A 22,692-nucleotide genomic window follows, 5' to 3' on the forward strand; every position below is an offset into this window, starting at 1 on the left:
GCCGTAATACCCATTAATGCGTATTTTTTGACGCATGCGGACGATATGTACGCAATAGCCGTCAATGTGACAGTTATTGCGTACATATCATTCGTATGCGTCAAAACGTACGCATATACTGAAGGGCGGGAGAAGATACTATTGGTTGCTTAGGATGTTGACTGATTGGCTACTCTTACAAAATGGGAGATTTTACGTTAGTAATTACGCGTAAAATTACGCGTAAGTGTTCGTAAAATTACGCATGCCTAGCAATTACGGTAGACAGTGTAATTACGATACTACTTACGGTCTTACGCGTAAATAATTACGCGTAAGACCGTAAGTTACGCGTAACGCTTACGCGTAAATTTACATTGAATTACGATGCGTAATTACGCTCATGCGTAATTTCGGCCCAGCACTGGTTCTGATGTCTTTCCATGCAAGCTGCATAGCTTTGTCTGTCTTTCCCTGCTGTCAGCTTGTGACTGATTATCATTCACCTGTGTGGGAATCTGCATGTCTGCTCCCATTGGATGACCTCAGTATAAAGATCTGCTTCCTGCAGGGTTTCCTTGGGTTTTCATAGCTTCAGTTTAAGCCTGTCTTGCTGTCGCTTCAGCCCTCGATCGTGTTTCTTGTTCTAAAGATACTTTGCTGGTCTTTGCATCATATATTGGTTCATTGCCAATATATATGCATACCAGCACGTTTATTATTTTCCTTGTATTTGTGTTACGTTGATACATCAGTGTCGCTGATGTATACGTACACGAACTGTTTATATCCTGTGTGCAGTTAGTCAGCTTTCCAGCACGTTTTGGTAGGTTGCGCGTACCGTGACCACCCGTGCTGAGGTAGTTACCCTGCTCCTGGTTCTGTTTGTGGATTGCGTTCATCTCTGCGAAGAGATAACGAATCCTTCTGAATCCTGTTCTGTTACCGTTTGTGGATTGCGTTCATCTCTGCGAGGAGATAACGAATCCTTCTGAATCCTGTCCTGTTACCGTTTGTGGATTGCGTTCATCTCTGCGAAGAGATAACGAATCCTTCTGAATCCTGTTCTGTTACTGTTTGGGGATTGCGTTCATCTCTGCGAAGAGATAACGAATCCTTCTGAATCCTGTTCTGTTACCGTTTGTGGATTGCGTTCATCTCTGTGAAGAGATAGCGAATCCTTCTGAGTCCTGTTCCCTGTATTACTCCAGTCCTAGTCAGCGTTCCTGCTTATGTCATATATCGGTTCATTGCCAATATATACATATGTTAGTCAGACGTTACAAATAGTTTCATTGATAGCTGTAATTGTAATACGCTAGGAAAACTTACTTATTGTATATTTGTCTGTGTTACGTTCATCTATCTTGATCCTGCTATTTCCTGACTATCCTGTCCTGTCTTTGTGAGGCACGCCATCGCTGCATTCGCATTGGCTGCCTCATTCCAGTCTGTCTTGTTTTGGACGCTTGCTATCGCTAAGTAGCCGCTAGCTAGCAAGCGTTCATTCTGTCTACCTGTCCTGATCTCCTCAGTTCCGGTTTATGCGCTCAGCGCTACTTTGCGCTGAGACGTTATAACGAAAGCATTGTTTGTGGCTGTCAGATCTGCACCGGCTCTGTGCGCCACAATCTCCTATTGGAGTCAGTTCTCCCCTCCACTATACTAGGGATAGCCTGTTTCCTTGTGCTGGTGTGTGTACCTCCTCCACGCCAGCTCATGCGTTGCATGCTGACTGTGGAGAATACACCACCAAGCCTTACATTATGAAAACCCCATTACCAATCCCCATTGTGGGGGGGATTCGCAGAAAGTATGACACTGTTAATTATGGTTCCTGTTCCTTTAAGAAATTTGAAGAACTTAGCTCTGAAACAGAAAATGAGTTTTTCTCTGAATGTGCCAGGTTCCTGGCCAATCCTGATCTCCAAGCGACTCCTGTTTCAACCTGGGCACTCCAACTAAGTTATATTTTGTTTAAAGGGGAATTATTCCAGTGGGCATTTGATGTTCTCAATCATTCCGATTTGAAAGAGAAACCGCTGGAATTTCTAGCGTTTGTGATCCATAACTGGTTGCGCATAGATCCATTGCCTTTTCCTCTTAATGAACTCCTGGCAGCAGGCCAATCAGCTACTCCTTCAATTGCTTGCAAAAATGTTCAGCAAGCAGAAAGTGTTACTGATAATTTTCCTGCAGCCTTGAATAAATCACCAAAAACAGCAGGGTCTAAGGCAAAACGCAAACGTTCTAAGAAACGTGTCCGATCTGCAGAGTCGTTATCCTTAGCGACTGAGACCTATAATGAGATTCTGCCATTAACAGATAATGAAATGCAATTGTCTTTCAGGGGAGTTAAATGGACTTATGAAACTACTAATGAACTTTCCTCCCTGGCTAGGGAAAATAAAGATTTTTGTTTAAAAGAATTATCTGAGTATGATTATGAGGAGATATTACAGAGTATTGAACAAATCAACTTATTTGTGAAGCAAGGAAAGTTTGCATACACTACAGTTCAGCACTTGCTACAGGTATTGGAGAATCTTAGGAATAAGGAATCTGCCAATCACCTGCTAATTAACCCAATATATGTCCCTGCTACAATCATATCTGCAAACCATGATCTGCCTGTTAAGTATGCTTGGAATCCTCCATTTGAGAAAGGAGAGATGGAAGCTCTGGTCAATGAATGGAAGAATGATTCAAGTTCATTTTGTCAATTTTACAGTGCAAAAAGTGAATTAGTATTGAATGCATGCATTAAGTCTGCCTATAACCTAATAAAAACTGGTGTGTGTGGGTATGACTTTGTGGCTCCATTGATTGATGTGTGGGAACTGATTTTGGATGATTTTTATGTGACTCCGAATTCGCAAATTTGGCGTTCTGACCCGCCTGCTTCAGCACCTTTGGCTGATTCAGCAGGTGATTCGGAGCTCTTTTTGTGTGAAATTGAAGTTCCTGCAATTCCACCCTGTACCATGGATAACTCAGTGTTACTTACCAGTAAAACAGAAGCCACTAATACATTCTTAACCTTGCCCTGCGCAAATTTCTCAGCAGAGAATCCAGAGGTCCTGCTGACTTCCGAGTCCAGCCTAGCCAGTACTCATGACTCTTTGTTCAGTGAAACAGACACCAGAAAAATCTTGCCTGCCTCTGCAAACACTTCTGCAGAAATTACCTGTGTTAATAAAGTTCAACTCCTGTCTGATCCAGCAGATGCCAATAGATGCACTACATCAGTTTCCGAGTCCCAGCAATCCTGTCTAGAAACCTCAGAACCCCAGCATCTGAATTTTCCAATTTTACAAATGAATGGTGATTCAGATGCGCAAACATTGTGTCTTGATCTTCCTGTTTCTACACCTCGCTCTAGTTTCGTGAATAGCTCAGAGCATCTGCTATGTGAACCTGAAATCGCAGAATTATTACCTTGTTCAGAAAATATTCCAGTAAATTTGCCCTGTACCATGAATTGTGCAGTAGATCTCTCCAATGAAACTCAGGTCACAGAATCATTATGCTGTCCAGCAGGTGCTTCCATGGTTTTGCCCTGCAATATGGACTGTTCAGTGATCCTGTCCAGTGAAGCTGTGATCGCAGAGTCTTATGCTTCACCCAGTACTTTGGATACTTCAAACCCTCTAGCAGAGGAGTCTGAGGCACTGCTTACCTCAGTTGGTGTTGCAGTAATATTCACTTGTCTAGCAGCTGTTTTGGAATTACAGTCTGCTCTAATAAAACTTGATGAATTTCTGCCCAGCAAAGCAGAAGCCATTGAAATATTGTCCTGGTCAGCAAGTGTGTTAGATACCTTGCCCTGTACACAGTCTGATTTAACCAATGTTGTTGAGTCCCTCTCCAGTGTTGTAACAGCCGAGGAACTCCAGCCCTGTCCTCTGAATGTTTCAGAAGTCTTGCCCTGTAACATGGATAATTCTGATTCTCTGGTCAAAATAATAGAAATCTCAGAATTTCAGTCCGGTCTGATGAGTGTTCCTGAAACCCAGCCCTGTATCCTGAAAGATTCTGGTTCTCTGGCCGCTGTGGCAGAGGTTCCAGAGTCCCCTTCCTGTCCAGGGAATTCCTCAGTTTTGCCTAGTCCAGTGGGGGCTGCTGCAATACTGACTTGTTCTGCAGCGCCTCATGAGCTCCAATCCAGTGTATTAGATGAGTCTCTGTCCAGTCCAGAGGTAGTTGTGGAGTCCCTATCTGGTTCAGTGCATACATCAGAAGATTTGTCCTGTCTTGTTAGTGCCCCTGAATCTGATTTGTTACTGACTTTGCTGGAATCAGCGACATCTAAGTCTGATCCTGCATTCTCGTGTAAAAGTCCAGTAGTTGCGAAGTCTAGTCATGATGATTTTTTTTTGGCCAGTCCTGGTTTTGGTCCTGTCTTGGCTGACCCTGAGGCTCACAGTTCCTTGACATGCCCAGAGGTTTCTCTTGTGCCAGTGTGCCCAGATGTTCTTTGTGTGCCAGAATGCCCAAGTGTGTCTAAGGTGTTAGCGTGCTCTGATGCTTCCTTAGTGGGAACATGTTCTGATGTTGCCAGTCTGCCTGCATGCCCAGAGATGGTTCTGGTCCCTGAAAGCCCTGATCTTGATGTTTGTCCTTGTGGCCCTGACTCGGGAATTGCCCTAGGTTCCATAGGGGTTCTTGATAGATCTCCATGTGAGCCTAAGGGGCGTTCTGACCTATGGGGATCTCTTTGGAGCTTCAAGGTGTTCTGGGAGGTCTCTGAGAAAACTTGTCCTGGTGCCTTGGACTGGTTCAACAGTGGGTTTTGTGTTGGTAAAGACAGTCCCGGTGGGCATTGCAAAGGCTTTGGCGTTTCTGAACGGTTCCTGGAAGGCGGTGGGTATCGCTCAGGGAGTTTCGGAGGGCTTTCTTCTGGAAATCATGGTTCTGATGGGTGTCACACTGGGGCTTGTAGTACTGATGGGCATGGTTCTGTAGGTTCTGGTTCTGATGGGTCCAGTCTTGTGGGGACTGATTCTGGAATTCGGTCTTGCCGGGCTGTCCCGGTCATCATGAATTATCAGTCAGACTGTTTTGTTGGGAATTTCAGTTTTGAAAAGCGTCTGGAATCCGCTTTTAAGGGCGGGGGTACTGTAATGATCGCTGCTGCAGCAGGTGTTGCTGGAAGTAGTAGTGCTGCAGCTCAGGCAGTTCTGATGTCTTTCCATGCAAGCTGCATAGCTTTGTCTGTCTTTCCCTGCTGTCAGCTTGTGACTGATTATCATTCACCTGTGTGGGAATCTGCATGTCTGCTCCCATTGGATGACCTCAGTATAAAGATCTGCTTCCTGCAGGGTTTCCTTGGGTTTTCATAGCTTCAGTTTAAGCCTGTCTTGCTGTCGCTTCAGCCCTCGATCGTGTTTCTTGTTCTAAAGATACTTTGCTGGTCTTTGCATCATATATTGGTTCATTGCCAATATATATGCATACCAGCACGTTTATTATTTTCCTTGTATTTGTGTTACGTTGATACATCAGTGTCGCTGATGTATACGTACATGAACTGTTTATATCCTGTGTGCAGTTAGTCAGCTTTCCAGCACGTTTTGGTAGGTTGCGCGTACCGTGACCACCCGTGCTGAGGTAGTTACCCTGCTCCTGGTTCTGTTTGTGGATTGCGTTCATCTCTGCGAAGAGATAACGAATCCTTCTGAATCCTGTTCTGTTACCGTTTGTGGATTGCGTTCATCTCTGCGAGGAGATAACGAATCCTTCTGAATCCTGTCCTGTTACCGTTTGTGGATTGCGTTCATCTCTGCGAAGAGATAACGAATCCTTCTGAATCCTGTTCTGTTACTGTTTGTGGATTGCGTTCATCTCTGCGAAGAGATAACGAATCCTTCTGAATCCTGTTCTGTTACCGTTTGTGGATTGCGTTCATCTCTGCGAAGAGATAGCGAATCCTTCTGAGTCCTGTTCCCTGTATTACTCCAGTCCTAGTCAGCGTTCCTGCTTATGTCATATATCGGTTCATTGCCGATATATACATATGTTAGTCAGACGTTACAAATAGTTTCATTGATAGCTGTAATTGTAATACGCTAGGAAAACTTACTTATTGTATATTTGTCTGTGTTACGTTCATCTATCTTGATCCTGCTATTTCCTGACTATCCTGTCCTGTCTTTGTGAGGCACGCCATCGCTGCATTCGCATTGGCTGCCTCATTCCAGTCTGTCTTGTTTTGGACGCTTGCTATCGCTAAGTAGCCGCTAGCTAGCAAGCGTTCATTCTGTCTACCTGTCCTGATCTCCTCAGTTCCGGTTTATGCGCTCAGCGCTACTTTGCGCTGAGACGTTATAACGAAAGCATTGTTTGTGGCTGTCAGATCTGCACCGGCTCTGTGCGCCACAATCTCCTATTGGAGTCAGTCCTCCCCTCCACTATACTAGGGATAGCCTGTTTCCTTGTGCTGGTGTGTGTACCTCCTCCACGCCAGCTCATGCGTTGCATGCTGACTGTGGAGAATACACCACCAAGCCTTACACTCTTGTTGTCACTGCAAGAACATAGAAAAGCAGAGAGGTATTCCACACAAAGGCCCTTATTCAATTCACTTGTTCTCTTAAGTTATCTCGTAGGATATGATTGTTTTTTTTTTATTATCTTCTGCTTTAAATAACTTTCACAACTCTGCAATTGAAAACAAGTAACAAAAAGTAATACAAAAGGTCAAAATTAATTAATTAAATTCTGAGTATTTTTTGCTTGCTGGTGGCTTAAAATGCATTTTATTAATAAGTTGTATAACTATCACCTAGGAGAAAACTTATGAGAAAAAGAGAATTGAATATGGGGCAAAATGTAAAAAGTGGCCTGGATAAAATTATTGGCACCTTATCGGAATTGTGCAAAAAAATTGTAGTTTAAAGCGGTTTAACACCCAGCATTACAACTTTGCTTTAAAAGATTGCTTACAGCTTAGAAATTATTATGCCAGATTTTTTTTTAAGCAGAAATTCACTGAATGGGTTAAACATGACATTTTAGTGTTGGATTTAACTAGGAATCCGAATCCGTTCTTATCTTTAGTTACAAATGTATCTTTGTTTGGAATGCAATTAGACCTCTGAAAAGCCTGCCGGGAAAGCCCTCTTTGTTCTCTCAGAGCAGTGTTTGTTTATTACTTTGTAAATAGATACATTTGTAACTAAACCTAAGCACGGAGGAGGTTTTCTAGCTAAATGCAGCACTAAAATGTCATGTTTAATCCATTTAGTGAATTTCTGCAAAAAAAAAAAAATCTGGCATAATCGTTTCTAAGCTGTAAGCAATCTTTTAAAGCAAAGTTGAAATGCTGGGTGTTAGACCACTTTAAGCATGTGATGCTACTAATTTGTAATTTAGCAATCTTTAGCAATTAGCAGTTGCAACCAAATAAAATGGGGAAATGCTACATTTGTAATTGAATATTTTTGGCCATGACTATAATACGAATATTATTTTAGCTACATAAATGTAATGTTAATATTTCCTGTAAGGGTTGAGTTTTAGTTCCAGTTTTCTTTTTAAACGTCTTTCTTCCTACTGGTTCTTCAATAGGGGGAATGATTTTCATTGACCAGCAAACTCATGAAACCAGGGAGAACATGTAAAGCACAAGCAAATGGTAGAACCAAAATCAACAATGAACACAGCTAGGAAGACCTCTCAACTTGCATGATGCATGTATCCCACATGTACATGGTGTGTCCACCAACAACAGCAAAACAAGTCTACCATTAGAACCAAAAACTTACATTGCAAGCACATCTAGGAATTCATAGAGTTGAACTCTTCCACTTTCCACATAAGTTGGCCTTTTCTGCCTCAGGTACATGGATAGCTTCTGTGGGGACACGGCAAAGCCACACATCTGCATGAAGAACAAACCAATTATTAAGGATTTCTACAGATCAAATATACTTAGCAGTCCTATTGAACCTTCAAATGCAACAAAATAACATGATGTGAAAGGTTTAATGTCTAATAATATATTTTCTTTTAATTCTCCATATAATATTCTTTTTTCAGACTTGAACATTGATAGCAGTTGAAAAAGTGCGCACATTTCATATTAAGGCTCCTTTCACAATACATCCATTTTGTTGTGGTGCAACAGACAATATAATCGCTTCATTCACTACATAATGCAGTTATATTTCAATGGGGCTTTCACACTAGAACTTTTGCAGTGTGCTGCGTTCCAGCAAAATAATGCACAGTATGCAGTGTGTTAAAGAGAAACTGTAACCAAGAATTGAACTTCATCCCAATCAGTAGCTGATGCCCCCTTTTACATGAGAAATCTATTCCTTTTCACAAATGGATCATCAGGGGGCTCTGTATGGCTAATATTGTGGTGAAACCCCTCCCACAGTGTTATGTCAGTACCATGGTCCTGACAGTTTCCTGTCTGTGAACCTCATTGCATTGTGGGAAATAGCTGTTTACAGCTTTTTCCAACTGCCAAAAAAAACAGGCAGCATCTTTTTCCACTGACATCACCTGCCAGCGGTAAAAATGTGACCATGTGATAAATGTCAGAATGTAAATCAGGGAGAGGAAATATTTTACAATGGGCAAACTAAATCATTTATACACAATTATTGTAAAAATGAAGCACTTTTTTATTACATTATTTTCACTGGAGTTCCACTTTAAAGGGAACCTAAAGCGGAAGGGATATAGAGGCTGCCATACTTATTTCTTCTTAACCACTTTACCCCCGCGCGTACGTATTTCTCCGCCCCTTTTTCCATCCTTTAACAACCAGGGACGGAGAAATACGTACTTTCCGCGTTCCCGACGCTGCCCGCGCTCCCGCTCGTAAACACGCCGCCCGCCGCTAGTAAACACGCCGCCGCCCGCTCGCCCAGAGATCAATGAACGGGAAAATCCATTCCCGTTCGTTGATCTAAGCCCCGCAATGATCCGCTGCTCTCCTATGGACAGCGCGATCATTGTGAGAAAAAACTCACGTGTCCAGCCTCCTTATTCTTCCTCCAAGCTTCCGGAAGGAAGCTTGGAGGTCGCATTAAAACAAAAAGTTACTGTGGCCATCTTGTGGCCAAATAGTAAACTACACCCTACACATTTTTCACATACAAATAAATGACTTTTACACATAAAATTAACTCATTACCTCCCACACTCCCCATTTTTTTTTTTTTTTTGTAATTAAAAAAAAAATTAAAAAATTTACAATTAAAAAAAATACATAAATAGTTACCTTAGGGACTGAACTTTTTAAATATTTATGTCAAGAGGGTATAACACTGTTACTTTATAAACTATGGGCTTGTAATTAGGGATGGACGCAAAAATGAAAAAAATGCACCTTTATTTCCAAATAAAATATTGGCGCCAAACATTGTGATAGGGACATAATTTAAATGGTTTTATAACCGGGAGAAAAGGGCAAATACATTTCATGGGTTTTAATTACAGTAGCATGCATTATTTAAAAACTATAATGGCCGAAAACTGAAAAATAATTATTTTTTCCCCACATTTTTCCTATTTTCCCATTAAAACACATTTAGAAAAAAATAATTCTTGGCATAATGTCCTACCTAAAGAAAGCCTAATTGGTGGCGGAAAAAACAAGATATAGTTCATTTCATTGCGATAAGTAATGATCAAGTTATAGGGGAATTAATGGAAGGAGCGCTGAAAGGTGAAAATTACTCTGGTGCTCAGGGGGTAAAACCCCTCAGTGGTGAAGTGGTTAAACAATGTGTATTGCCTGACTGTTCTGCTGATCCTCTTGCCATAGACCCTGAATGATCAAGCTTGCAGATCAGGTGCTCTGAATGAAGTCTGACTGGATTAGCTGCTTGCTTGTTTCAGGTGTGTGATTCAGACCCTATTGCAGTCAAAGAGATCAGCAGGATAGCCAGGCAACTGCTATTGCTTAAAAGGAAATAAATATGGAAGTCTCCCTTTAGGTTGCCTTTAACAGGTGACGCGTGCAGTGCCAGGATAGTCTATGGACTGTATGATGCACTGTATGGGTCACCTCAGTGCGATCCTATGTTTTAGGATGTGCAATTCAATGTTTATCATGTGATAGTCATCTCACTGAGAAGATATAGCTTTCATTGTTACAGTAAAACCAAATATTATATTATTTTGGGAATAATCTTTAGTTAAATTGTTAAAACTTTATTTGAAGAAACAATGGCCAGAAGGTAGCTTCATGTGATCTTTAGAATCTTTTCTGTGATACTCAGCTTGGTAATTCTGGATAGTGGATAGTACTTTCCTATAATGAATATTACCTAAGCACTTCAAGGGAAATTGAAGTAGGAGGGATATGAAGGCTGCTATATTGATTTCCTTTTAAACAATACCAGTTGCCTGGCAGTCCTGATCAGTCTGTTTGCAGTAATGTCTGAATCACACACTTGAAACAAGCATGCAGCTAATCTTGTCAGATTTTTGTAAAAAAAAAAACATCTGATCTGCATGTTTGCTCAGGGATTTATGGCTGATGGTATAAGAGGCTGAGGATAAGCAGGACTACCAGGCAACTTTTTAAAATAAAAATATCAGCCTCTATAACCCTCTCACTTTGGTATCCCTTTTAATTGGTCACCAATGGAGAGACAACGTATCAGCCATTAGTATCATCAATGACAAATATGATAATTAATCTTATTATATAATACTAAAAGGCTCTTTGTAAAGCAAAGAGAGGCGTGTCCTGGAGTAGATATTCAAAGATATTTAAGTCAAAAGGAAAATCTGAAAGCCCCAAAATAGAGTGGTAAATCAAACACTATGATGGATAGTAATAGCACAACGACCTAGGTAGCCATGAGTAAGGACCCTTTGGTCCGAAACATGACGGCTTTGTGTTGCTGGATACGTCCTTAATAAAGTCATGAGTTCAAGTGGACAAGTGCGGACCATCTTTGTATTTCATTCTGTCGTTTGGAATCAAGCTTCCAGGATCCAGCACTGTCTGGTACCGAGGGTAGAGTGGTGTATATACCTTTCTACAACGACCTAGGTACTCACAAGTAATGGTTGCCAAGCTGGGAAACCACTGAATGGGCCAGTTGAGAAAAATAGCCCATCTTCTTTCAGGTCAAGGAGGAACCAAGCTTTTTTACCCCAAAAGTTAAAGATATGGGTTAAAACCCAACTTCCCTACTCATGGGCAAGTTAATCTAACTAGGCATGGAGGTGCTAAAAATATATAATGCATTTCATGGACTAACACTCCCTCTTCAACAGGATCAGGAATACAATGAACCTAATGGCCAGAAGAACCTAAGCATTGCAGCGGATGAAGATGCCTAGTCTAATTCTTTTCTGCCCGTTAAGCTCATTGTATTATACCTAGTGCAGTAGGAGTGTTAGCCCGCTAAACATGTTGTGGTGATCTTAATCAATGTTTTTTCCCTATTGCGGCTATGGTGGTTCTTTGGAAGTAAGTTTACACTTTCCTTTATCTTACTTTTTTCATATTTTTGACACCTCCTTGCCTAGTTATATCTTCTTAAGGTGAAGTTCTACAATTACTGTCAAAAAGGTGTTCCTCTAGTTTAGTCTATGCACTGCTGAAATTACAGTAATGGAAACTTGGTTACTTAACATGGTTTCTCAAAAGGATTACAATAAAAGATTGTTCAGTTTTGCTGTCACTCTTACTTTGTCAGATTAATTGGGGGTCCATACAAAGGCATTTGTATTTTTTCTTCTAAAATGAAATTCCAAAGCTAACTGGTTGGATGTTAAAAACACTGTTTGAATTTTGAACAGAGCTTTATGTATGCAGATGTGCTAGCCTGTGTTTCTATTTCAGTTTGACAAGCTTTGTTTAGCATTACATTTTTCCAAACATGGTGTGTTCTATTGTCCTGTGTTTGCAGTGAGTGGCTGATTGTATTGACTTCAACATTAGTCCAACAGTATTCAAATGCTAAGTAAACACATATTCAAACACAAATGAATGATTATTTAAATATAAAATGAAATCATACTTCAATGCAAATGAATAGTATTATCCAAATACTAGCAATGCAGTTCCCTCAAAAGGGACCATGTAGTGAGGGAAAAGTACCAAAAGCAAGCATATTGCAACACATGACTCTTACTGTACTTATTATTATTATTATTTATTGTATTTATAAAGCGCCGACATATTACGCAGCGCAGCACAGTAGATAAAAGGGTTAACATACAAGGTAGGACATACAGGAAACTCACAACAAAACAAGATCATGCAAATGATTTGATAACAATACAGTGTCATAGGTCAAAATAGAGATTGTCCTAGTCCACAAAAGGGGTGATTGTTAGTAAGGGCCCTTTTTCCACTAGAGCGATTGTGATTGCTGAATCGCAAAATCGCAAATCGCTAGTGATGTTTAAATCGCTAGGGTTGTAACTTTATCATAGAAATCACGAGAAGTATTTTCCACTACAGTGATTCGATTTGGAAATCGCTAATCGCAAATCGCAATCGCTTGCTGGAGCAATTTTTACAATGATAATGCAATGCAAATGAAAATCGCAATCGCATAACAGAATTATGAAAAATCACAATCGCAATCGCTGGCGTTTGTGATTTGTGATTGCGATTGCTAGTGGAAAAGGGCCCTTAGATTGCATAATCAAGCTGGAAACACTCAGGGCCCTTTTCCACTAGCGCAAAATCGCAAACCGCTAGCGATTTTACAATCGCTAGGGTTTGCTAAATAACATAGGAATCGCGGTAGGTTATTTCCACTACCGCGATTCGTTTTTGACACTGACGCGAATGTGTGGCGGAACGATTATTGCCGCGATTTTGCTATGCAGTGCATAGCATAGCAAAATCACGATTGCAAACGTCGGGTAATCGACGGGAAATTTAGCACTTTTGCTGAAATGCAATCGCTAGCGTTCAGCGCGAACGCTAGCGATTGCTAGTGGAAAAGGGCCCTAAGGGAGAGGGCCCTGCCAGAGCCTTACAATCTAAAGGGTGGGGGTGGAGACAATTGGTGCATCTGTTGAGAGGGTGTCTAACAGAACATATTATGGTGCTGGTGTAGGGGGGTATGCTTACAGTTAGAGACATCAATCACCTGATCCTTGTTAGTATAGTTTAACATCCCTCAAAGGAAACTCCATGCAAATCTGACCAGAAGCCTGGTACCATAGAGGTAGACATGGATGCCGAGACTAGGGGGTTGAGTGCGAGTAACCTCCTGTTACTTGCGCTATTTAATCACTTGACAGACAACCTATTTGGCAAATCAAAGTGCGATGATCACGTCCTTTAAAGCCACTGGACCCGAACGGGCTCAGGGTGGGACAAGTGGAGCGCCCGTTATTGGCAAGGAGCGGACGTAAGTTACCATCGCTCACTATGCTGCACTACCGCAGCACAGCGTGCACAGAGCTTGCACTTCTTACTTACTCAAGCTACAACTAGCGCACCTAGCATGATGAAACAGGAGGTTACTATCACTATGTTTCTTAGTGAATCAACCCCTAGTTCTGTTCCTCCTCACTGCCTGCACAGGAACATTAAACCCCACCATTCCTCAAGGACATGACAACGCTGACTGTAGGTACAGTAAGTTCCCTAAGTGGGCCTATTTCTACTTTTAGTAGCTTTGCTCACTTCAGAATCCCTTTAATGCACGGTGGGGCTCTAGTTGTTAGAGTTGGGCCGAACCTCCGATTTTAGGTTCGCGAACCGGGTTCGCGAACTTTCGCGGAAGGTTCGGTTCGCGTTAAAGTTCGCGAACCGCAATAGACTTCAATGGGGATGCGAACTTTGAAAAAAAAAAAAAATTATGCTGGCCACAAAAGTGATGGAAAAGATGTTTCAAGGGGTCTAACACCTGGAGGGGGGCATGGCGGAGTGGGATACACGCCAAAAGTCACCGGGAAAAATCTGGATTTGACGCAAAGCAGCGTTTTAAGGGCAGAAATCACATTGAATGCTAAATGACAGGCCTAAAGTGCTTTAAAACATCTTGCATGTGTATACATCAATCAGGGAGTGTAATTAAGGTACTGCTTCACACTGACACACCAAACTCCACTGAACAGAACAGGTATGCAGTGGCGGGTTCACTGAACAGAACAGGTATGCAGTGGCGGGTCCACTGAACAGGTATACAGTGGCGGGTCCACTGAACAGAACAGGTATGCAGTGGCGGGTTCACTAAACAGGTATACAGTGGCGGGTCCACTGAACAGAACAGGTATGCAGTGGTGGGTTCACAGAACAGGTATGCAGTGGCAGGATCAATGAACAGGTATGCAGTGGCAGGATCACTGAACAGGTATGCAGTGGCAGGATCAATGAACAGGTATGCAGTGGCAGGATCAATGAACAGGTATGCAGTGGCAGGATCAATGAACAGGTATGCAGTGGCAGGATCAATGAACAGGTATGCAGTGGCAGGATCAATGAACAGGTATGCAGTGGCAGGATCAATGAACAGGTATGCAGTGGCAGGATCACTGAACAGGTATGCAGTGGCAGGATCAATGAACAGGTATGCAGTGGCAGGATCAATGAACAGGTATGCAGTGGCAGGATCAATGAACAGGTATGCAGTGGCAGGATCAATGAACAGGTATGCAGCCAGGGACAAGCTAAGGCTAACTAATCTTTCCCTATGAGAGACTGCAGTAGCTCGCCCTACTCTAACTAATGCAGGCACACGAGTGGCCACGGCCGCCGCTGCCTGCCTATATAAGGGGGGGTGGGGCTCCAGGGGCTAGTGTAGCCTAATTGGCTACACTGGGCCTGCTGACTGTGATGTAGAGGGTCAAAGTTGACCCTCAGTGCATTATGGGGCGAACCGCAATGGGGCGAACTTTTCCGCAATAAAGTTCGCGTGCGGTACCCGCACGTGAACCACCTAGGTTCGCGCGAACCAGGTTCGCCGGCGAACCGTTCGGCCCAACTCTACTAGTTGTCTGCTTATATTACTTATACAAGTAATTTCCCTGCCCATATCTTACAATAGGTATCGTAGCATTGCTTAAGCCACGTACACCTGTACAGGGCGATTCAATCAGCAGGAATAGGGATTTGAACTCTCAGGCAACAGTGCAGGGCTGACACTGTACAGAGATGTTGCTAGCCTTCAGCCTAGCAATGCATTATGTTGCTATGCGGGGGAAGGGGCCTGACAAAGCATTGCTCGAAGAGTGTCATGTGGTGGGTGAGGTGAGGCAGAAGAACTCTTCTCTTGAACAGCACTCAGCCAAGTCAGTCCACCAGGCTGATAGCGGGCCAAGGTTTCTGATTTCACTACACGGTGTAGACACAGAACATTTATACTGTGCTTTTCTCCTAGCGGACTCAAAGCACTAAAGCTTCAGCCACTAAAACACACTCCATAGGCAGTAGCATTGTTAGGGAGTCTTGCCCAAGGTCTCCTATAGAATAGGTGCAGGGTTGCTGAACAGGAGGAGCCAAGATTTGAACCCTGGTTGCCTGTATCAGAGCCCTTAACCAGTACACTTTCCTTTACGTTTAGGCTGACAGTTAGTAAACTAGATGTATTGTCCTGGAGACCTATAACACTATTATTCTCCATAGATTATCATAATGTTCATTAATAGAAAAAAGGTCTCTGTTAGCATGAAAAATAAAAAAAATAGCTGGACCTTATTTTAATAACATGTATTATTTAGCATGGGAGAGAGTGTTTGAACAGTGTAATTGCCATAGCTCTGCTGTATACTCAGTGAAATGTCAAACAAACGCAGATCTAGCTAGTAATGTGAAATGGCTAACGCTGTGTAACTGCTCCACACTCATGAAACATTGCTGTAATACAGATACAGCACATAAGGCATAATATTGAGCATAAGAGTGCAGACATTTTATTCAGATAACTCGACTGAATTTTGTGACATGGTAACACCAGGCTTTGGAACTACTGCCTGCAACCAAGTAAGTTATGCCTTGCATAACGGTAACATTCACTAAAACAGGGCCATGCAGAGGGTGCTTAAGTGGGAAGTGCTCAAATTTAAAAAAGGGGCCTGCCCCCCCGAAATGCTCAGTAGTACCTACAAGTGACTGCATGGTGCGACATTAACAACCTGTTATTAAATACAAAGAAGACCAAAGAAATTATTCTGGACTTTAGGACCACCAAAAAGACTACTCACCTACTGCTAATGATCAATGCAGAGGCTGTGGAGAGAGTTTCCAGCTTCAAATTTTTGGGAGTCACCATCGCAGAGAACCTGTCCTGGGCTGACAATGCTTTAGCTCTAACTGGCAAAGCACAACAACACCTCTACTTTCTGAGAAAACTAAGGAGCGCTAACCTCCCACAGAAGCTGCTGGTTAATTTCTACAGATGCACTATAGAAAGCGTTCTGACCAATTGCATGACGGCCTGGTACAACAGCTGCACGAAGGCTACTAGAGAAGCCCTGCAGCGAGTTGTTAAAACAGCAGAAGCCATTATTGGCACTGAACTACCATCACTGGAACTTTTGTATAATACTCGCAGCTTGAGAAGGGCCAAAAACATTATCAAAGACAACACTCACCCTGGAAATGCCTTGTTTGAGCTCCTTCCATCAGGTAAACGTTTTAGATCAACCCGCACACACACACAAACAGACTGAAAGACAGCTTTTTCCCATCCGCCATAAACGTGATAAACTCTGAATCCTCTCTGAAATAATTAACATTACATAATTTATAGAAGCAGTCGAGTGTTGTACCGTGTTAGCCATCAGTAAAAGTAAGAAGTTTTGAATCAGGATGAGACCATTTATTGGCTAGTGGCTTGGAACGCAGCATGCGACGTGCCGTGGGACGGGTTAAAGAAGAAGGCTGCTCTAACACCTGCAGTAATGGCGGCTGCGGACACTCAGGGTATTTCCGCAGTCGCCTTGCCTTCATGTTCAGGGACATCGCCCGTGCCTCTGGCGTCTAGTACGCCGAGGACGGGTCTGTCGTTTCCACATAGAGTTGCCGTATCGCGCGGGCGCGCATGGAGACAGGACCTTTATGCAGGGAGGAGGCGCGTCAGCTGACCGGCCGGTCGGCTGACGTCAGAGGAGACTCTCGGCGCTCCGGATTAGCTGATTGTTGTGGGCGCGGCCGTGGGGTCTCCTCTGCTTCATAAGCCTTCTCTGTTCACTCCCAACTTGTCTGCTGTTGCGAATACTTATGTGCTAGCGCTCAGACCTTAGATAGTATCCGGTGTGCTTTGATCTGGGATGAAACCAGGGATTTCACACAAGACTAGGTGTGAGGATCCACGTGGCTGCCTGCGCAGGCAGGCAGCCTTTTGACCACTGTTCAGTTTTGCATTCTGCAGGTCTCTGGAAGAGAGACCTTTTGTCAGTTGTGCAGCTTGCTGCTGAGGAATTTGCATATGTTTGTCATGCAGATTGCCTAGCCACATCCTTTGTGGGCTTGCTCTATAAAGAGCTATGTTTCCCACAGTAAGTTGCTGGTCATAAGGATTCTTCCTGTGAAACACTCTGGAGAGTGTCAGCCTTGCTCATTGTTTGAAGATTAGCTTAAGAGTAATTCTTGGGACTGCACTCGGCAGGTTCCCTAGTGCAGTTAGTATTGCGTATCTGTTTTGTTTGTCTGTTGCGATTGTCCTGTCCCTGCGGTGGTCGACAGGAGGTCGTTCTGATCTTTGTTCTTGGAGTATAGCTGGAGCAGCGGTTGCTACCAGCTATCTCCTCTATCTGTCTTGCCTGGATCGCACTCGCCTAGCGCTAGTGCTGTGGATCCGTCTGATCTCCATCTCTCTGAGGCTAGGTGAGGTAACCGTTAAGCAAGCGTTCGCGTCCTCTGTTTCACGTTTGTCTGTCGGTGGTTATTTAGGCGTGCTTGTCTCTATTGTGCTTATCACGTGGAGACCGCGCATGAACGCGTGCACTGTTGCGAATGAGTGCGGTGTTCGCGTTCACTTAGCGTTTGTTATTTTCCTTATCTCCTCATTGTATGATTTGCTGTGCCTTTGCTACTCTCGTGCTCTGCCTTGCTGTAGCCTTGTGTCACGTCTGGCGATCGCGTTCCTACTTCATATCTGCTGTGGTGTGTGCACTGTCGCGGGTTGGCGACTAGTTTGGTGCACACACATACAATCTGTCTCTGTGCTTATTCTCAATCGCCTCTCTTGCGATTGCGTTTCTTCCCTTCGTACAATTCCTGTCTGGCGTGTATGGTAGGGCAGAGGAGCTATTCCTCTGCACTCCACAGCTCCACCTGCCGACAGGAATTTCCCTCCACAGGTGCATTGCACCTTCTGCTGGGTTCCCGCAAATTTTAAGTTTGTGGGGGATTTCCGCAAAACCCTACCCTCTGACTCTGCTCTTGCTTATCGTTCCTGTACATCTGCCCATGTGACTCTGTTGCTGAACCCTGCCTGTTATTTTACTATTCTCTTGCCTGTCGATTCTGTACTGTGCCTGCTCGCTCGTTACTGATCATAGCCTGTCTGACCTCTCTACTCACCAGTGAGCCCTTGTCACTGGTGAGATGCTCTACTGATAGTACCCACCAGCTCCTCTGGTGAGTTGAAGCTAAACTATCAGTTATTGTGTCCTGATAGTACCCACCAGCTTCTCTGGTGAGGTGAAGCTAAACTATCAGTTATTGTGTCCTGATAGTACCCACCAGCTCCTCTGGTGAGGTTTAGTCAAACTATCAGTTGCTGTGTTCAATAGTACCCACCAGCTCCTCTGGTGAGGTTAAGCCAAACTAATCATTTACTGTGTTCTAATAGTACCCACCAGCTCCTCTGGTGAGGTTTAGCTACTATTCTGTTACTGTTGTACCAAGCACTACATACCTCGTTGCTTACCTGCTATACTTGTATTATTGGTGATTCTGCAGATCACCACATAATCAGGTATAACATCTGTATTATTGGTGACTCTGCAGATCACACATGATCAGACATCTGTGTTGCTACACCAATCATTACAGCTGCTGGGTAAGTTTAACCCCCCCCCCCCCCCCCATACACACCGGCTCAGCTGCACTAATTAGAGGATGAAACTCAGTCGGATTTCATCCGAATATGATCCGGAGCTCAGCTCTGGTTTTTAATAATAGGAAAATTGATCAATTTGTTGTATCGTGTATGGCTGCTTTAGTTAATCAGACAGTGGTTCTTTTTAAAAGGTCATATTTTAAACACAGTTGCTATTAGTGATAAGTGAAGTGTTTCCCATAAAGAATCTTCCAAGGAGAGGATTGAATTGAACCAATTGAACCTTCTCACAACTAGTTAAATAACATACTGCCAGTTGATCGTAAGTTAGTGGCTTTGATTGGCTTAATTTTTTTTCTCTTTTGTGGATCAATAGAAAATTTGCATGCTATGAGAATGTCTTGTTCATTACTAGCTATCACTTTCTGGGTTGTTTCACTCCCTACACTTAAATTCTGCTTTAAATGTGACTTCCTTGAGTGTCTGCTTGGCCAGTTTGACTTTTGTTTTGTTTACAATACGTTTCTCCTGCATTATCAGGAAGCATCATTAGAGTTGAACTGAGATAGTAAGCTGACCTCTTTGTCTTACAGGATGAAGACCAATGTCTCAGTCTTTAAGGTCAATATTTTGGCAATGTAAGTTTTAGGTGATGTGCACGTTAAAGGAACCTATTAGCTAGAGTGTGTGCTTGTTCAACTATAAAGAATCTAAAACAGTGTACTGTAATCAATAAAACTTCTAAAAGCTCTTCTAGTATCAAGACTTCCACTCCTTCAGGAAAGCTGACAAAACAAAGATTACATCTACGCAATCTATTTTCCTGGTCTGTTAGCTGATTGTGAAGTCATTACTTTAGACTGAACTGTGTAGTTTTGCTCAATTGTAACCAATTTGTCTCACTTGGTAGAGAATAGATCCTCCTTTTTTTTTCCTATTACCTTTTCTTGTGTGTTTTATGCATCCTCCCAAATCAGTTATACTGCAATCTGTATTTGATGTAAAACTTCAGACAATCATAACTATTATCTCTTTGTAGAAAGGAAGAACTGTTTTACTTTATTCCAGCCACACCGGTCCTTTTTATTATCTCTACATTTCCTTTATATTAGTATTTGGAGTAGCACATTAATTCTGAGGATGGAATGGATGAAGTTTAGAGTTATATAAATACATTTTTAGTAGAGAAATGCGGATATTGAAATCCTACTGGAGATCAGTGAGAGACCACATACAAAAGATTGCAGCTCAAAAAGTACCTCTCTTGAACCTGATGTGTTCCTATTTTACAACTATCCTTGTGATCATAGAAAATACAAGAACTCAATACTCCCACACCTCTTCAAGACAGCAAGAGCACAGATCCCAGCTCTCTTGAAATGCAAAGAGATTCCATCAATTAAACAGTGGCTTTCCAGAGCTGCAAGCATTAGAGATATTAAAGAACTAGTTTACAGTGTGCAGAACACTCTACCAACATTTGAAAACATTTGGGGCGCTTGGTCAGCATACCACTCACGTGAATCATAACCTATTCTTTAGTTTCCAATGCCCAGCCGAACAATGCTTGGTATGATTTGCCTTCTTAAAACAGGAGGTACTTGCGATAATTCAGCTTTAAGTTACATCTGTGGTTACCCACAATACACTGCTACTGAATATGCAAATTATCTCTTTATGCCCCTGTTAAAGAGATAATTTGCATATTCAGTAGCAGTGCATTGTGGGTAACCACAAATGTAACTTAAAGATGAATTATCGCAAGTACTTTCTGTTATAAGAAGGCAAATCGTACCAAGCATTGCTTTTCAGTAGGAGGGCATTTCGGTCTATTTTAATCCCCTATACTTTCCTAGTAGTTTGGGTCACCCCAAGCTGCTTGGTTACTCTGTCCAGCTGAACAAGTCATTCTCTTCCTCAACCAATTACAGAGTATAGATGGGCTCACATGAAGTATAAAAGATGTCTCTTTGGCTCAATCCAAGCTCTAAGGATAAATTTGAATCTCCCGTAGGTCGCCACTTCCAGGAGTGTGGGCATGCAGTGGGCGAATTGAGGTGGTGTATACTGGAGAAGGTGTTCTTGCAGGAGGGAGTGGACCCCCAAGCCTCCCTGTTACGCAGAGAAAGCAAATGGATATATGACTTTGGAACTTTGGCGCCTAATGGCATGAATGAGGCCTACAACCTGAAGTGTTTTCTATGATTTTGTATAATATAGCCTGTCTCTTTAAGTATTGTGCCCGCCCCTACGGGGGTGTGTTTTAAATTTGAATCTGCTTCTATATATATGGATGCTGCACAAATAGTTTGTAAGCACTTGATAAAGACCTGTTGGTCGAAACGTCGTCCTGTTTTGCACTGTGGTACACAAAATAAAATTGGCCAATCAGGCCTAAAATCCAGGTCGAGACCCAGTCGTGAATTTTGTTTGGACTGTTGCAGCACCTTAGGTGGATACGGGTGTGATTGGTCGACTCCCTGGTCTGAAGCAAGTACTTGGGTTGTAGTATTAAGGTAATCTGTTTTACTTTTTACAATTAAAAATAAGTAAGCATATATAAAAAATAAAAAATAGCACAGATAAAAATATAAAAAAAAAGGTTGGCTTCTGCAAATGTGCAATCTCCGATTTTGGTGATCATACTTTAACATTCATATAGTAAATGAACCCCCCAGTGTTTTCTTTTTTATTTTGCATAGATAATAAATTAATTTGTGAACATCATACATAAAGCACCACTGAAGCATCCACCCAAGAGCAGAGCTGACAGTAAAGTCCCAGGTCAGAGATCATTTTGTGATGAATATACTTATAATACAAGAATAAATAGTAAGCTCATCTAGAAATGTGAGGACACAGTCGTGAAGCCAAGGGAGTAGCGCAACATCAACTCATACACCAGTCCTGTCATGATTGTGTTTGTATGCAGTCAGTCTCCAGTGTATCTGTATAAAAAGCTGTCTTATTCAAGCACATTCAGTTTGCCAGGGAGAAAAAAAAAATCTTCAAGGCCTTCAGATTCTTAATCTCAGATGTGATGTCCTAGCCAGCAAAGCATTCTGGGAATGCCAGTTTCATAGTAATCAGAGTCTATAGGGAAAGCACAGTCTTTCACCTTTGTCTCAGAGAGAACTGTAGGTCTTTCTTTGCATATAAATTTGACACAAGAATAAGGTGTATGTTTAATTGATATGAAAAGTTTAAAGGTAAATAAAAAATAGGAATCGTTCAGTATGTTTCTTGCAACACAAATAAATAAGAATCATGTTTTTATCAGTACTCACAGAAAATGTACCATTTTTTTAATTGAATGTACTGTAATTATTATGCTATAAATAGAATCCAATTAAAGGATACCTGAAGCGACGTGTAACAATGAAATAACATGCATGTGTACAGTCCCAGTCCTACAGAGAACTAGGCTGTCACTTTGTTACTATTTTTGTATCTTCTCACGCTAACTCCAGGACTGTATATGATACTTTATATTCAGTCTCACCGCTGTAACCATAACTCTTACTGATAACTTATTGAAACTAATAAATCTTTGTGATGATAACAAAAATCTTACACCAGAAGATTAGCAATTAGGTATTGTTCTACTCAGCAGGAGATAACCAGAAGACAATGCACCAGAGATAATGACCAGTCTCTACCAGTACTTTCCAGAAAATAATCTAACAGAAAATCAGAAAATCTAAAAATCTAAAACAAAAATCTAACAGAAAATTGTATGGTGTGTACTAGGCAAGGTAAAAAG

General features: G+C 42.2%; 1 protein-coding gene across 4 annotated transcripts in view; it reads right to left on the reverse strand.

Moving 5' to 3' along the window:
• The window catches only part of LOC137525789 (uncharacterized), a 311,742-nt gene that overhangs the window by 108,363 nt on the left and 180,687 nt on the right, over nucleotides 1-22,692 (reverse strand). For all 4 annotated transcript variants that reach the window (XM_068246991.1, XM_068246989.1, XM_068246988.1 and 1 more), the window contains one exon: nucleotides 7,746-7,861. In XM_068246991.1, coding sequence (XP_068103092.1) covers nucleotides 7,746-7,861 — 116 coding nt within the window. The remainder of the gene's footprint in view (nucleotides 1-7,745; nucleotides 7,862-22,692) is intronic.

This window comes from Hyperolius riggenbachi, chromosome 7 (genome assembly GCF_040937935.1).
Source record: "Hyperolius riggenbachi isolate aHypRig1 chromosome 7, aHypRig1.pri, whole genome shotgun sequence".
NCBI classification, from domain to species: domain Eukaryota; kingdom Metazoa; phylum Chordata; class Amphibia; order Anura; family Hyperoliidae; genus Hyperolius; species Hyperolius riggenbachi.